The sequence below is a fragment of the Archocentrus centrarchus genome, chromosome 16 (genome assembly GCF_007364275.1).
Source record: "Archocentrus centrarchus isolate MPI-CPG fArcCen1 chromosome 16, fArcCen1, whole genome shotgun sequence".
In the NCBI taxonomy this organism is placed as follows: domain Eukaryota; kingdom Metazoa; phylum Chordata; class Actinopteri; order Cichliformes; family Cichlidae; genus Archocentrus; species Archocentrus centrarchus.
The window spans coordinates 3,277,010-3,292,537 of NC_044361.1; the positions used below are offsets into that span (position 1 = coordinate 3,277,010).

General features: G+C 42.5%; 1 protein-coding gene across 1 annotated transcript; it reads left to right on the plus strand.

Annotated features, from left to right (window-relative positions):
* The first annotated feature begins 131 nt into the window (after positions 1–131).
* On the plus strand, positions 132–14,069 carry mios (missing oocyte, meiosis regulator, homolog (Drosophila)). The gene is made up of 12 exons (XM_030750920.1): positions 132–259; positions 663–1,526; positions 2,426–2,915; positions 3,878–3,976; positions 4,098–4,352; positions 5,859–6,028; positions 6,625–6,690; positions 6,789–6,947; positions 8,318–8,470; positions 10,323–10,527; positions 10,774–10,903; positions 12,569–14,069. The coding sequence occupies exons 2-12, from the start codon at positions 711–713 to the stop codon at positions 12,657–12,659; spliced, it is 2,634 nt and encodes an 877-aa protein (XP_030606780.1). The 5' UTR covers positions 132–259; positions 663–710; the 3' UTR covers positions 12,660–14,069.
* Positions 14,070–15,528: the final 1,459 nt, after the last annotated feature.

Consider the following 15,528-nt stretch of genomic DNA (forward strand, 5'->3'; position numbering starts at 1 on the left):
TTAAATATATGCATTTTTATTATATACGAAATGAAGTTGACGGATTTTGTTGTCTTCTTTTCTCTTTTTTATTCACTTGGCACCCTCTGCTGGTAAACCGCATCCTGAACGGAACTTGAAATAGCTGACGTCGTTAACAACACGAACGTGTTTTGGTGTAACACATAACATCCGCTTTGGCTCCAGGTTGTCCCTGGTCGACATGTGTATGTCAAACCGTATCTCGTGCGCTCGTTTAAGCCGTCTCTGTTGTGTTTGTGTAAGTAAAACCTCTTCTTGAAGTGCTCAAACAGATGTTTTCGACTGCTGGATAAAGTGGCGCGAGCGAAACGGTCTCGTTTGCGCTCGCCCTTTACTTGTTAGCATTAGCTTAGTTTAACTAGCACGCCAACAAACTTAGAAGTAGTACTATAACTGCTCCCAGCAGCTTTATAACAAGCCGGCTTTGAATTCGAGCGGATAGTGGCAAGTTTCCACACAGCGCTCAGATTATATTGACGCTTTAGTTAATTTCATCATTACTTTAACACGTTAATGAGATTTCTCAGAGCTGTCTGTTGTTCACCCCGCGTCCACCGCACTAAGACGAGGTGTGTAATATTTATGCGGTGTTTCTGGTCTTTATTCATGTGCTCATGTGTGATAACCTGTCATATTTCCAGGCTGGAGAAGTTAAACTATCCTGAAAACCTGCTGGCTTCTTCTGAATCATGAGCGGCTCCAAGCCCGACATTCTGTGGTCCCCCCACCATCCGGACCGCTACGTCATCTGCGACTCGGAATTGGGCCTGTACCGCATAGGACCTGTGGGCAGCGCGGAAACGAAGGCTGGCACCCTCCCACTCTCCGAGGAAACTGCTGCTACTTTACTGGCCATCAACTCTGACACACCATATATGAAATGTGTGGCCTGGTACCCCAAACATGAGCCCGAGTGTTTACTTGCTGTTGGCCAAGCTAACGGCAGAGTTGTGCTCACCAGCTTGGGCCAGAGCCACAACTCTGCATGCAAAGAGCTGGTGGGGAAAGAGTTTGTGCCCAAACATGCCCGTCAGTGCAACACTTTAGCTTGGAACCCTGTGGACAGCAACTTGTTGGCTGCTGGGCTGGACAAGCACAGGGCAGATTTCTCTGTCCTCATATGGGACATTAGCAGCAAGTTGTCCCCAGAGACCAGTGTAGCAGCTGAGAAGATTCGTCTCTCGGTGGATCTGGACTCAAGCACAGTGGTGACCAAGCCGTTATATGAGTTAGGCCAGAACGATGCTTGCCTGTCCCTTTGCTGGCTGCTCCGTGACCCGAAGCTCCTGCTGGCGGGCATGCACAGGAACCTGGCGATATTTGACCTGAGAAACACGAGCCAGAAAACGTTTGTAAATACGAAGGCCATCCAAGGGGTGACAGTCGACCCGCACTTCCACGACCGTGTGGCCTCCTTCTTCGAAGGGCAGGTGGCCATTTGGGATCTGAGGAAATTTGAGAAGCCTGTGCTCACGTTGACAGAGCAGCCCAAACCACTCACTAAGGTAGAGTGGTGTTTGTTTTAAAGAAACACACTTTTAAATTAGTACACATAGTGATAAGGAGGCTCTGATATACTGGCCAGTATTGGCCATGTTGACTCTCAGCCTTCTGCAGTTCATCACAAACCTTTTTGGCATGCCTTACATCAAATTTTTATCATTTACTAACATTTAAAACTGCCATAAATTAAATTTTAGTGAAAAGGTAAACATGACAGAACCTTGTTTTAATTTAATGTTCTCTGATTTAGAGTAACGGAAACAAGCATTACTACCCTGGATGGTTATTCTGTTCGGTGTAAAAAAAAAATCCTGATAAAGACACATTTTTTAACACTAAATTTGAGAATCTACTTACTTGAGGAACCAAAACGATGATATTAAGTGACTGTAAAGTTGACTTGGTTGCAGTTTTTAACAGAGCTTAAATATGTTTTTTTAGCCCTTAAAATTTTATGTGACTTTAAAGTTATGAGGGTTCAAAAATCAGGTGGTCAGGTGGTTGACTGATTCATCAGGGAATGACCCCTGGCCATTCCATGCCTCTTGCTCAATACCCCACAGTTTGAGAACCCCTGGCCTATTGGAAAAATCAGATTCTTGTTTGCTTGTTTGTGACTCGTCAATTTTATACTGACTAAATGTTCAAAAATAGAGTGATGACATGCTGAAATACTTTTAAATGCTTTAGTTATTTTTTATCATGAGTCATTATTTAATTTAAATGAGAGCAAGAGGGAATAAATAAAATCAAAAACAAGATTAAGGTTCCAAAAAAGGACAAATTGTTATTTTGAACATCAGTCTTAGCTCAGGATTTCACAATCAGCACATTCTTATACAGTAGAAACCTTTAAACCTGATAAAACAGTAGCTGATACAGATCTGCCTTTTATTCTCAGGTGGCATGGTGCCCAACACGTACTGGCCTGCTGGCCACACTGACACGTGACAGCAACATTATCCGCCTGTACGACATGCAGCACACTCCCACGCCCATCGGCGATGAGACGGAGCCCACCATCATCGAGCGGAGCGTGCAGCCCTGTGAAAGCCAGATCGGCAGCTTTGCCTGGCACCCGTCCTCCCAGAATCGCATGGTGGTGGTATCGGCAGCCAACCGTGTTATGACCGACTTCACCGTGTTTGAACGCATCTCACTGGCATGGAGCTCCACCACCTCACTCATGTGGGCTTGTGGTAGACATTTGTATGAGTGTGTTGAAGATTCAGCTGAGGAAGTGGAGAGGATGATTGAGAAAGACATTGCCACTAAGATGAGGGAAAGGGCTCAGTCCAGGTACGGGCATGATACCGTCCAGGTGTGGAGGAACCATCTCCTGGCGGGCGGGAAGGATCTCCAGCTTAAGTGTTTATGGTTTGATCTGTTCTATATCCTTTCAGATGAAAGTGGTGGAAATACCTGTGTAATGGCTTATTGATAATGCATTTTTATGAATGTGAGCGGGAAAAACAGCTGAAACTGTGCAGAGCAGATTATTTTCATTAGTTTACAAAGCAGGAGGGAGGTGCTCTGATGGGGGAGCTGACAGGTGCTCTTCAGTGGGAAAGGTAGACAAAATCCAGTAAGTCTTTCTACACATTAGGTCTTGCAAATATAATCATCAAATACAACTGAGGCATAGCATATTGGCAAAAAGGGACAATTAAACATGTAATGTTTTGTCTAACCAATAGCAATAGACTTGCTTTAACTATGAAGCGTGACAAGAAAAAGTAGCACATTAGTGCCTGTAATCATTAAATTTCTGCCATTTCTACTTGGAAAAAATCACTTATTACTTATTAATCAGTTACTCATTTGGCAGTTAACTGTTTTTAAATCAATTAATCTTCAAAAATGGCTGAACTGTTTTGACCTTTCTTCTCTAAGGACTTTATAAAGTAAATTATTATTTTAGAATGTAACCTTTAAATCAGTTCAGTAAAGAAGTCCAAATTAAACATATTAAGACTGCCAAGCTTAGAATTTAGTGTGCAAAAATATGAGAGGGTTTTCAGTAAGGGTCCTAAAAACACTCTCAAACTGTCAAACTGGATGTTATTGTTGACTCACTGATTTATTAGGGTTTGCATAATTTTCGATGGCCTATCAACATATTGTGTACTTTTAAACATCCTCAGAAGATGACAGATTAAAATGTGGGGTAGCCCCCCCTGGTGGGACATACAGTCACTGCAGACAGTGAAAGTGATTTATACCAGTGGTAAAAATATATGAATTTCTCCACTTACACATATTAGCAATGATTAATGTTGTAGTTGCCCTGTTACATGCCTTTATTATTTTGTATGGACTGCAATATCTGTTACAATTCCTATGTAAGTATCACTTATGAAACAGTGTGCGGAGGATATGGAGCTGAAACTGCAGGGGAACGTACAGTCTGTGGTTTATTCTGGGATTAAGAACATTGTCAAGACAACCTCAGGTAAAAAACAAACAAACAAAACTGACTGAACCACGGGACACTTCAAAGTACTTATGTTTTTTAATTTGAAATTTCATACACTGAAAACTGACTTCTTGTGTTCGTCTTCGTGATCAACAAGGGACAACAGAAAGCCGCAGGTGCTGGAGCGGCTCCGACCGGCAGACGGATGTACCGCGGTACCACAGCGAGGAGCGCTGCCTTGCCCTGCGGCTCTGTGGCTGGGTCAGCAGGGGGACTGACACAGACGTGGAGACCTTCCTGCGATCACTGGAGCAGGATCACGAGTGGGAGCGGGCGGCTGCCGTCGCTCTGTTCAACCTGGATATCCGCCGGGCAATCCAGATCCTCAACAAGGGAGCCACGGCAGAGAAAGGTGAGACCTTTGAGGGGTGAGAGGGGGAGAGAAAGTACGTTTGATGTAAGGATGGATATTTTAGATAGGACACATAATTGCACTTATTATGCTAGAATATATGTAATGTTCTCTCATATCAATAATAAGTTAATCATTTGGTCTTTAAAATGTAAGTAAATAGTGAAAAAAATACTTATCACAGTAGTCTTCAAGCTTTAAGCTCTTTTATAGTATTTCCATTGCCTTTGTCTTGACTTAATCTGTGTTAGAACTAATTATGAGACATTATTTACTGATGAAATTGATGTTCAACATCAAGCCAACGAAATGAAAGAAAAGTCTTTGAAAAAAGTTGGAATTTCATAAATGTTTCTCACACAGTGCTTTTCAGAGGTTTAATAAAAATGGAGAGAGAGAAAGCTGCTGTTCACATACATCTTAGCTAAGAAAAAAATTCCACCAATATAGGTCAAACATTTTTCTGTTGTGTGCTCTAACGAGTGTTTCCCGAGCAAGACTGACGGGGTGATTCATTAGATAAGATGTGTCAACAGATTCATCCCGGCAGTTACAGCGTTGCAGCTCTGACTTACAGTGTATTGATTCCAATGTACAATCTTAAACAAACATTTTGTTTTACTGGATTAGTTCGGTTAGGTATTTTCCGAGCCTCACCCGGTCGTATATCAGGAGGTAATAATATGTAATAAAAACTGTGCTGTATAGAGATTTCTGTTAGGGTTTATTGCAGCACTTCATTCTGCAGGCAGAGTCATTAAAAGTTCTTTATTTTGCAGAAATTTACATTTACATTTAAGTTAAACCTACTGTATGGAAATGGAGCTGTTTTGTAATGTAGGTTAACCTTAAAACAAAGTAGCACACTTTTTTTTTTTTTTTTTTTGTTAACCAAGCAATAAAATACATCAGCTTGAACAGGTGCCATAACCTTTTTTTGACACCTGCACTGCAGGCCTGAGTTTATCTCGAGCAGGGCTCTTCAACTCCAGGCCTCGTGGCCCGGTGTCCTGCAGGTTTTAGATGTGTCCCTGATCCAACACACCTGAATCAAATAGCTGAATTACCTCCTCGGTATGCACTCAAGTTCTCCAGAGTCCTGCTAATAACTTCTATATTTGACTCAGGTGTGTTGAAGCAGAGACACATCTAAAACCTGCAGGACAGGGGCTCTCAAGGCCTGGAGTTGAAGAGCCCTGAGCTAGAGTTGCCTGATATAAATGCATATGAGAACTACATCGGAGATTAAATGGTCTTAACCTGCCAGCTTTCTAGTACAGAATCTCTGTGATGTCCATTTGTGCCCTGAATATTTCCAGTAGTGAGGATGTGTCTGAAGCAGATTATTTCCTGCTGTGTGCTACATGTGAGAAAAGACAACTGTGGAAAATATTCTGACCTGATTTTTCCAACATTATTCTGGCTTCATTTTCAGATGTGCTGCTCTCAGAGTGAAGACTCGGGACTGTAAATAAATCTGCTTCTCTCACTTCATGTTACTCACAGGTGACCTGAACCTGAATGTGGTTGCCATGGCTCTGTCAGGCTACACTGACGAAAAGTCGTCCCTGTGGAGGGAGATGTGCAGCTCTCTGAGGCTGCAGCTGAAGAACCCCTACCTCTGCATCATGTTTGCCTTTCTCACCAGTGAGCCCGGAGCCTACGATGGCGTGCTGGTATTGGATCGCTTTAATACCACGTACTTTTGAAAGCTAGAAAAAAAAAACAACTTTTTATTAGAACTCTTTTCTCACTTAACAGTGGCCCCTTTGTTCCCACTTCATAAAAGGGGTCAGGCATTCTTAACACAGTGATGAATACTCAAGTAATACTACAGTGGTCTTTAGTGGGAAAATCCTCAGGTGCACAGGAAAAGATATGTTTTACGTTTCCGTCATAAAACACCTCTATGAAAAGGAGCCTGTGCCCAGAACAGAGCGTCTGTTTCTGCTTTTTCCTCCTGCAGCTGCTCAGATTCTGGCCTCTGGCTGCTCTCACTGTTATTTATGTCTTTAGACCTTTTCCTGGCAGAAAGTGATAAGAGGATTTAGTCAGTCACTTTGACTTTGTTTCTTACCATCTTTACTTTGAGAATCGATTATTTGTCACAGATGATTTGTTTCTCACAGAACTTTGGGTCAGAACAGGGTCATGAGCAGAGTTTTCTGAGCCAGTTTAAAGAAGCAGCTAATATATTGAAGCCTATTCCCCCAGACGGAGATAGAGAGACACGCATTCAAAGAGAAGATGTGATTCTTTGTTTGTGTTTCAGTATGAGAGCAGTGTGGCTGTGAGAGACCGAGTAGCCTTTGCCTGTATGTTTCTCAACGATGCACAGGTAAAGTGAAGCTTTCAGCAGCAGATGTGTCCTGAATGTATTGTTCTTTGCGGAGCAGCATCTGTGCCCAGTTTGCTAACTCTGGATCTCTGCTGCAGCTGCCACGATACATCGACAAACTAACCCATGAGATGAAGGAGGCGGGCAACCTGGAGGGCATTCTGCTGACCGGGCTAACTAAAGATGGCGTGGATCTTATGGAGAGCTATGTGGACCGAACTGGAGATGTACAGACTGCCAGCTTCTGCATGCTGAAGGTAAAAATATAAAAATGTGTTACACTTACACACCAAATCTGCTTAGAAAGGACAGGGCATATGAGATTCAGTCTCTTTTGGAAGAGTGTCCTGACCAAGATGGGCAGCAGCTCAGTCGGCAGTGGTTACAGACAAATAATACACTCACAAAAGCACACAGCAAAATACACATGTATGCACATATACATCAGATAGAGTGACCCGTATTTACCACAGATTTACGTTCTGTTTTTTTGTGTGCTGTGAAAGGCGGTACACTTGCTTTCTTAAATTAATTAAATCGTGTTTTATAAGTTTTAAGTTTGCACATAGTTTAATTGCCAAGCACTTTGTGAGAAAACTTCAATTTCACCTTTTTTGGACTGCAGCTGGCGATGTTCGTTCTTAGTGAGCTTTATGCGGCTGTATGTCAACCAGCTGAGCTGCAGGACTGGTTAAAGTGGCCCTCCAGCTCAAAGCAGGCTTTCCAGAGCAAGAAGGTTAGCAGTGACTGAACTTTGAAAATAAAAACAAGGGGATTGTCTAGTAAATCAATCATAGATAGTTTTATTCTATTGCACAGGAAAAAAAAAGTCTTTAAGAAGGCACAAGTGAGCTACCAATGACACCAGCAATGACACCTGTGCAGCCTTTTTAAAAATATCTGGATGTCCCGCTCTCGCAAAATTTATTGTTTGAGAAACACTGATTATAAATACAAAAACATCCAGAATTGCAGACTTCAGAGCTGCAAGCCGGATTTTTTTCCTTGACTTTTCTTCTCTCAGACAAACCGCATGCAAATACTCCACTCCGTTAGACGAGGAAGCTGACTGGATAGAACATATTGGAGGCAGCACCTGTGTAAAAACTGTGCTGGTCTCATTCTAATTTTCTCATTCTGGCTGTTGTGAACTACTCCCTTCATTAAAGAAACACTAGAGTACATCAAAGAAAGGGAAAGGAGCTGTCTGACCGACCTTACCCTTGGAAAGATCAGCGCACATGCTAAAACTTGCCTCTTCGTTTGTGAACGTTCGCGGGTAACACCTACTGTAACAATAAAAAGTAACAGGCTCAGTGGAGCTGCTTACTGGTGTGCACTTTCTTCTGTTAAAGTAACACTAAAGACATCAAAGTGGTTGAACTAGTCTGTAACTCTTTATGTAGGACAACGCTCGTGGTTTGTTGCATTTTATTTTCATGTTCTAACCTGTTGGTGAAAAGACAAACGCTGCATACACCTGCAGAAATGCCGTACCTCACATGCATATACAAACCTACATATTTGACTGGTAGGGATGAGAAGAAATTGTAAGACTGTCTTCTCAAGCAGAACCCACAGTGAAGCTGAAATGTGCTCTAAGTGTCTGAAGAATCTCTTTGAACAGGGCTTCCCAGGTGAAGTGTTGAAAGACCCTCGAGTTCAGTGCTGGATTGAAAATTACCGGAACCTGTTAGATGCTTGGAGATTCTGGCACAAACGAGCTGAGTTTGATATCCACAGAGGCAAGATGGACCCCAGCTCCAAACCACTGGCTCAGGTAATGAATGTTGGCAGGAAGATTTTTTTTTATTTTATTAATTCAATTTACTGAAATGATATTAGTGTGTCTTCACCCCCACTTTGGGTCCAACCACCTGCTGCATAATTCTGAAATATGCTAAAAACCTGGGGGGGGCACATCCAACTGTGCATTGAGGTGTGAAGGGAATGTGGTAAAGTGGTGCTTCTATGATAATCAAAATCACAGAACCAACGTCTTAATATAGACTGTATGTATAAGTGGCAGTGGTGCAGTGGGTAGGCGCTCACCTTGCAGCTGGAAGGTTGCAGGTTTGAGCCCCTGTCCCTGCGCTGCGTTGTGTCCTTGGGCAAGACACTTAAACCACATTGCCTAACGGTAGCGCCGGTCTCTGGCTGCATGACCCCAGATGCTGGATGAGTGATCTGGAACCATCATTTCGTTGTGTGCCTTGTGCGCACAATGACAATGAGTTGAATCTAATCTAATCTAAAGATGGAAGTAACCACAGTGACATCACTCCTTGGTTTTGGACTCATCAGAACTGGAGCTTAGCGAAGGTGATGCTCAGTAGACCATGATAAGCTACGGCTCCCAGTGTTGACACGCCTGTCAGGAAAAAGTAGCCATTCCCCTGACTTTAAACCGTACTTTAACTTTTCTCTTTAACGTTAAATAAAAAAAAAAAAACTCCTACCATACAGTCGCTGCAATGGGGGAAACTACCCACAGAGACCAGGCTTTGCAGGCTTTTCTGTAACTCTGAGCAGATTGATGTGCTTTTTGGAGCAGCCCCAAGTGGCCATTGCAGGAACTGCTGATTCTGTCACTTCTGTGTCCTCGCTGCATTCTGGTGTTTGGATTTTACAGATTTCTATATGAAGAAGTTTACAGTCAGTTGATTCAATCTTATCACTTTGAGATGTTTAGGATTTAAATGATGGCCCTTTTACTACCACAGGGGTCACCGGTGACCCCTGTGGTAGTAAAAGGGGTCATCCACAAGTGTGTTGAGCTATTTTCAACCCCTGAAATGCCAGCTTTTATAAATTTGATTCAAATGCCAATATTAACACCAGTATTGATGTGTTTCATCACTGTACAGTTATGCTGTTTAGTTTACAGCCCAGATCTGGAGTTTAAGTTGTCCTCTTTGTTTATGACACCATTTTTCACCTTTTTTTTTGAGAGTACACAACAATGATGGATCTCTAAATACTTGTTTTTGAAAATGGTAGCTGTAATAGTTTAGAGGTTAAGTTTGATACATGCGTGTTTATTCTCTCTGTAAAACAACGTTAAAGTGCCTTGTCATAAAGTGACACACTCCAGGCGCTGATGAGATCCAGCACCTGCACACTCAAAGCAGTCTGTGTTGTTTCTTTACTGTATTATGTACAACTACCCTTATATGAAGGTAGGATGCTTGTACTGTTTATTATAGTACAAGCAGAGTTTGTGCCAAGCTCATAACACCCACAGCTCTCCTCTCAGTTTCTTGTCATGAAACCTGGTGGGACAGTCAGTGATCTGTGCTGTTTTTCTTCTCTTGCATTGGAGAAATCTCTTCTAGACACTATACATACTCCATATTGGTAGCTTTATTTTTTAATAAAGCCTGCTATTAAATGTTTTTTTTAATATGTGATTATGCGTAAGCTAAAACCTAGAGTACTCACAGCACTTAATTGCTTTGCTGAAATTCCAATAATCGCAGTTATGCCTGTTGGGGATTATTGCAGCATTATCAAGTACTTATCTCGCTCTTCCTTAAAAATAAAATCCAGACAGCTGGTCAGCATGTGGCTGTTGGTTTTACCTTCATGTTCACCGTTCTTATCAGCCGACCTTTGTGTTTGTTCTTTGGCAGGTGTTCGTGAGCTGCAACTTCTGTGGGAAGTCCATCTCCTACAGCTGCTCTGCAATGCCTCACCAAGGCCGCAGCTTCACCCAGTATGGTGTGAGCGGCTCACCCACCAAGTCAAAAGTAACCAGTTGCCCTGGCTGCAGGAAACCACTGCCGCGCTGTGCCCTCTGCCTCATGAACATGGGCACACCTGTTTCCAATTGCCAAGGTAAACTAGAATATGTGGACAGATGCTCAGCTGATATTTCCAGTAACAGGCACACATCTTGGAGCAGCTTAAGTGGCTGTAACGCTTAACTGAGCATTTACCTGGGGTAATGTGTGGACTTTGATCTGCATTTAAGCGCAGGTAGCACCTGGACATTTAGTGTCGAGCCCATTCTCCTTATTGCTCATAATGGCAACACTGCAAGATTAAAATTTTACTTTTTTTTTTTTTTTTTTTTTTTTGCAGGAACTGGTAAGTCAGATGAAAAAGTGGACTTGACGATGGAGAACAAACTGGCTCAGTTTAACAACTGGTTCACCTGGTGTCACAACTGTCGACACGGTGGCCATGCTGGCCACATGCTCAGCTGGTTCAGGTAGGAGGAATGCATGTGCTCAGAAAATTTTCAGACGCATCGAAATATGGTCACTGCTGAAGTTCATGTTTTAACCATTCATTGGATTTTTTTTATTCTGAGACAAAAATGATGAATAAATAATCTTGAAACAACTACTCTTAAAGTTTTTCAGCAAAAAATTTTATTTTGTCTTGTGTCGTATGAAGCACTTTTGCATAATCAAAGTGAAAAAAGTCAAGTAGCAAAAATCAGAAAGATGCTGAAAGTTATGCAGCATTTTGGTCAATTCAGGTCAATTTATATAGCATATTTACACAACAGGCATTGATCAAAGTGTTGCAAAGCAAGTGATTTTAAAAACCAGTCATTCAAGTCAGCTCAAAAGACAAACAAAAAAAGACGGTTAACCTAAGAACAACTTAGAAAACAGACTATAATGGAACAGAATTAAGACTCAGAAGAAAACAGTTATTAATTAGACCAAACTAAAAATGAGAAACAGTGTGGTTTCAGTTGAGATTTGAATACAGTGAGGGAGGTAGATGACCTGATCTGAGGGGGATGGCTGTTCCAGCTGAGAATGCCTGTAAGAGCCAGTCTGGTGCCTGAACCTACTAACTAATGACCTAAGCAGTTCACTTTGTAACGGGTGTCGTAGATACTCAGGGTCAAGCCCGTGCATGCACTCATGTTTGAACGAAATCATTTAAAAATAAAACTTGTATTGCACCAGAAGCCAGATTTTCTTGACTCTTAGCGTAACATTTTGGTTACGCGCTGAGAAAGATTGTTGAAATTCACCAAACACGGAGGCTACTCGAACACATTTCCATTGACCAACAGCTACACAGCCTGGCCGCAATGATGCGGCGGGTAGGTAAAAAGCTGCTTGGTTAAAAGGTTGGCTGTAACAAGAAAGGGAACCTTGGCAGAGTTGACCATGAACAGAAAGAAGCACCAAAAAGAACAAAGATCAAAATAGCACACATGAGATGCACAAACAGTGGCTGCAGTATACAGTTTAATTTTTATTGTTTTTTAACACTCGGCTTTACTTCACTACAAAAACATTCTTTGCAAGAAAGAACCCACGGCAAAACTCTTGGATGCATATTTACTGGATGTGCTGAAACCAGCCTGATTCATGAAGGTCTCCACCCTGCAACCCACAGGCTCTGCTGCTGAAGTCTGTGTGTAAGCCACCACGGGACAGTCCTAGTGGTGTAGAGTTAATTTCCTGACCAGCCAGAGGTGTTTTAGCTGCTTGAGGGAGACCTGCAGTATTAGACAGGGGGTTTTAATGTTGTGGCTGATTTGTTGTGTACAGGATAGTCAAGATGTCATAACGGTGTCCTGCTTTAAGAAGCTAATTCTCCAGTTTCCCTCAGAAGGTTGCCTGCTGTTATCTCCAGCTACAAATGTAGTGCTGGACAGATAGTGTAGCAATACCACTTGGAGTGTTTTTGCTCCTTTTATTTAAAATTAAATTTAAGCGTAAAATTACAGAAATTTGTTCCACATACCTACAAACTGCAGGTTCATAATCAAAAATCCAGGAAGCTGGAAGTACACCTGCGTGCTGTGCTCTTCTGTTTTCTCTGGGCAGAGAACTGCACAAACCTCAGGTTTTTGTACACTCATCTGCATGTTTTGTTTTAACTGACCTTCATATGTGCGTTACAGAGACCACACAGAGTGCCCGGTGTCGGCTTGTACGTGTAAATGCATGCAGCTGGACACTACAGGGAATCTGGTGCCTTCAGACAGCAGCTAAATGGGAGATGCCTGTCAGGAACTGAGGCCAAACACCAGCAGGTTCACCTCTGCAACCATCACCCGACAACTGGGCGAGGGACAAAGGGTGTCAGCGGTGTCCTTCTCTAAAGTGGCTGCTTCAATAGAATGAAATGTTGTTAAGTTATATAGTCTAGTGAATGTAACATTGTAACTGAGCCCTATATTAAGAAGGGAGGCAGTGTGTGTGTGACTGATCTGACTAATTGAATCAATGGCCAAAAGGGAGCGAATGCACGCTCAATGTTCTGCTAATGAAAATCAAACACGAGGCTTCTGCATTCAGCCTCTTCCAGTCTAGCCTGAATCAGGAAACTGGTTTTATAGTGAGCTCTTAAAAAAAAAAAAACAACAAAAAACTGTTTTCCAGTCACACATCAGAATGTAAAGATGTGATCACAGGTGCCAATATGTCTGAGCTACATTTGGTGGCTCTTGTTTTAATACGCTGTACTGTATAACGTCTGTGTTACAAAAGGATTTTCACATACCTCATCAAAGCATTGTTCGGGGTGAAGGACGGTACCCCGGGTGACGGAGTGGAGTTTAGCACACAATAACAGTCTTCTTGCTCTCTTCATGTTCCTCTGTGCCACTCTTCATCTGGCATTGTGGAGGGCGGTACGGGGTGGGGTGGGGAGGACGAGGAATTGGAGAAGGCAGGGGTGGTGTTGGGTGGGGAGGGTGCGTCTTTATTCACCAGCCCACTCCAGGCCTGTGGTCCATGAAAGAAGCACCCCAGAAAACAGCAGCTGCTCGGCACTCTGACAAGACCCTCCAGATTGTTCCCCTCATAAAGAACCTCAGCTGCCGGAACACTATTGACTCAAAGAGAGGGCGAGAGAACAGACAGCCCGAGCCTTGCACACCCCCTCCTGCACCCTGTGCACACGCACTTGCCCTTTCTTTCTTTCTCTCCCCCTGGTGTCCAAATTGCACCCGAAAACTATGCATACCACACATCAATCCAAGGATGGGCGCTGTGTGTGTGTGTGTGTTCGGGGGGGGGGGGCTGCTGCTGCTGCTGCTGCTGTGTAAACCACATTGTAAACGGGCTTTCTCTGCCACCCTCCCCGCACAGTCACTAACCCAGGGAGGCATTGTAAGTGAGAGGCGGTCTGCTCTAGAGCTGGCTAAATCACTTAGTCATGGAGTGGTGAGGAGGAGGAGGTGGTGGTAGTGGTGGGGCATAGGAGCTACTGTATGCTGCTTTCACCATTTCACCAGGATCTTTTTCCTGGTGTGGGAGGTTTTATAGGTCTCCGTGTCCTTTTGTGAACCGTTTTGGAGTGGAGCTGACAAATTGGCGAGTCGTGTAGCGTCCCGAAAAACAGAGTGGCTGGAATTTCATTCTTTCAGTGTTTCTTGTGTTTGCCCTTTTAAATAAATTCTTACTGACAAATTAAAGTGCTGCTGAATGGGGGTGTTTTCAATACGTTTAAATGGTTTATTTTTACATTATCATGTTTCATAGACACAGATGGCGTGGGTTTTCTGTCACGTGCTCACTTGATCTGTGCATTGAGTCGCACATTATTCTCCCATGGGAACTCCCACAGAATTGGTGCATTCAGGAAGATGGATGCAAGAAAAACAACAAAAAAAAGAAAAACCTAAACAATAGATTTTGGGCATCCTGATTTTCTAAACAAAAGCTGACACACAAACAATCCCGCTCCAAGTTGGACGCTTCTCTTGAGCTTTCACTTTTATCGCGCAATCTTTCTAAACAGATGTAGTTTGGCCAGTTGTCGTGGAATAATGAGGTTTTGTCATCTGGAGCTGGCCTGAAGTTTGAGAGTGAGGTTCTGCCACTGGAAAAACAGCCGATGACCAACCGTCTCACCACGCACATTCACTGGCCAAGTATGTTTAAGCATACAAGGAGTTTGAGATGAGTCCTTAGATGCCCTTATGTGCAGTTTTATTAACAGAAACATGGAAATGAGGAAAGTAGGTGAAGCAAGGACAAGACTGCTCAAAGTTGATTCATATAAATATGCCCTTTTGTTTGATCAAAAGATATTCATTTTGCAGTTATATACAAAAGGGGAATCAGAAACAGCTTGACAAATTGGATAAACAGGCATGCTGCTGCAGTGTTTAGCACTGTCACTTCAAAGCAAAAAGGTCCTGGGTTAGTGTATAGTGCACTAAGTGAGGCTGGGATAAACCGGTTGGGTTATACTTGAGGAATTTTTGTGTCACAGTGGCCAAAACATTAAACGCAACGTATGGAAAAAATAGCTTAAAGTAAAATGGCTCCATAAAAACAACAGGATATATTGTCATAGCATTAGACCTATGTCTTGTAATGTTGTCAGTTAAATAGAAAGCAGAACAAAATGGGGGGAAAAAAATCTAAACTGAATGCAGTAAGGAGCTTAATAAGTAAAACAACTAATAAATACAGGTTTTGTGGTATGAGGTGGTAAAAATTTTCTGTGGAGCTGAAACGGATGTTAGGGAAAGTTCTTTACTGCCTTTCCAGTAAATGGTGCAGGAGGTGGTCTTGGCTGTTGATTATCCATCCATAGCCTTTCACTATAGCCTCCGTCATTTGGATTACCCCTGTATTTGAACTGACAAAAAGATTGTCTGAATAATAATGTCATTAAGTTATTTACAAGTTCTCATTAGTTGTAAGTTGTAATATTTATTTTGGTGCTAAATAGAGTCCAACAGTGCGGCTACATGCTCTTTATATGATAAAAACACTAAATACTGTACTAATAACATATTGAGGACGTGATTGGCTGAGTATGTAGTCCATAGATAAATTTGGACCAATCAGCGTCGTTACTGTACACGGCCAGTGGCCAATCTCGAGCACAGAATCGTGAGTCGTA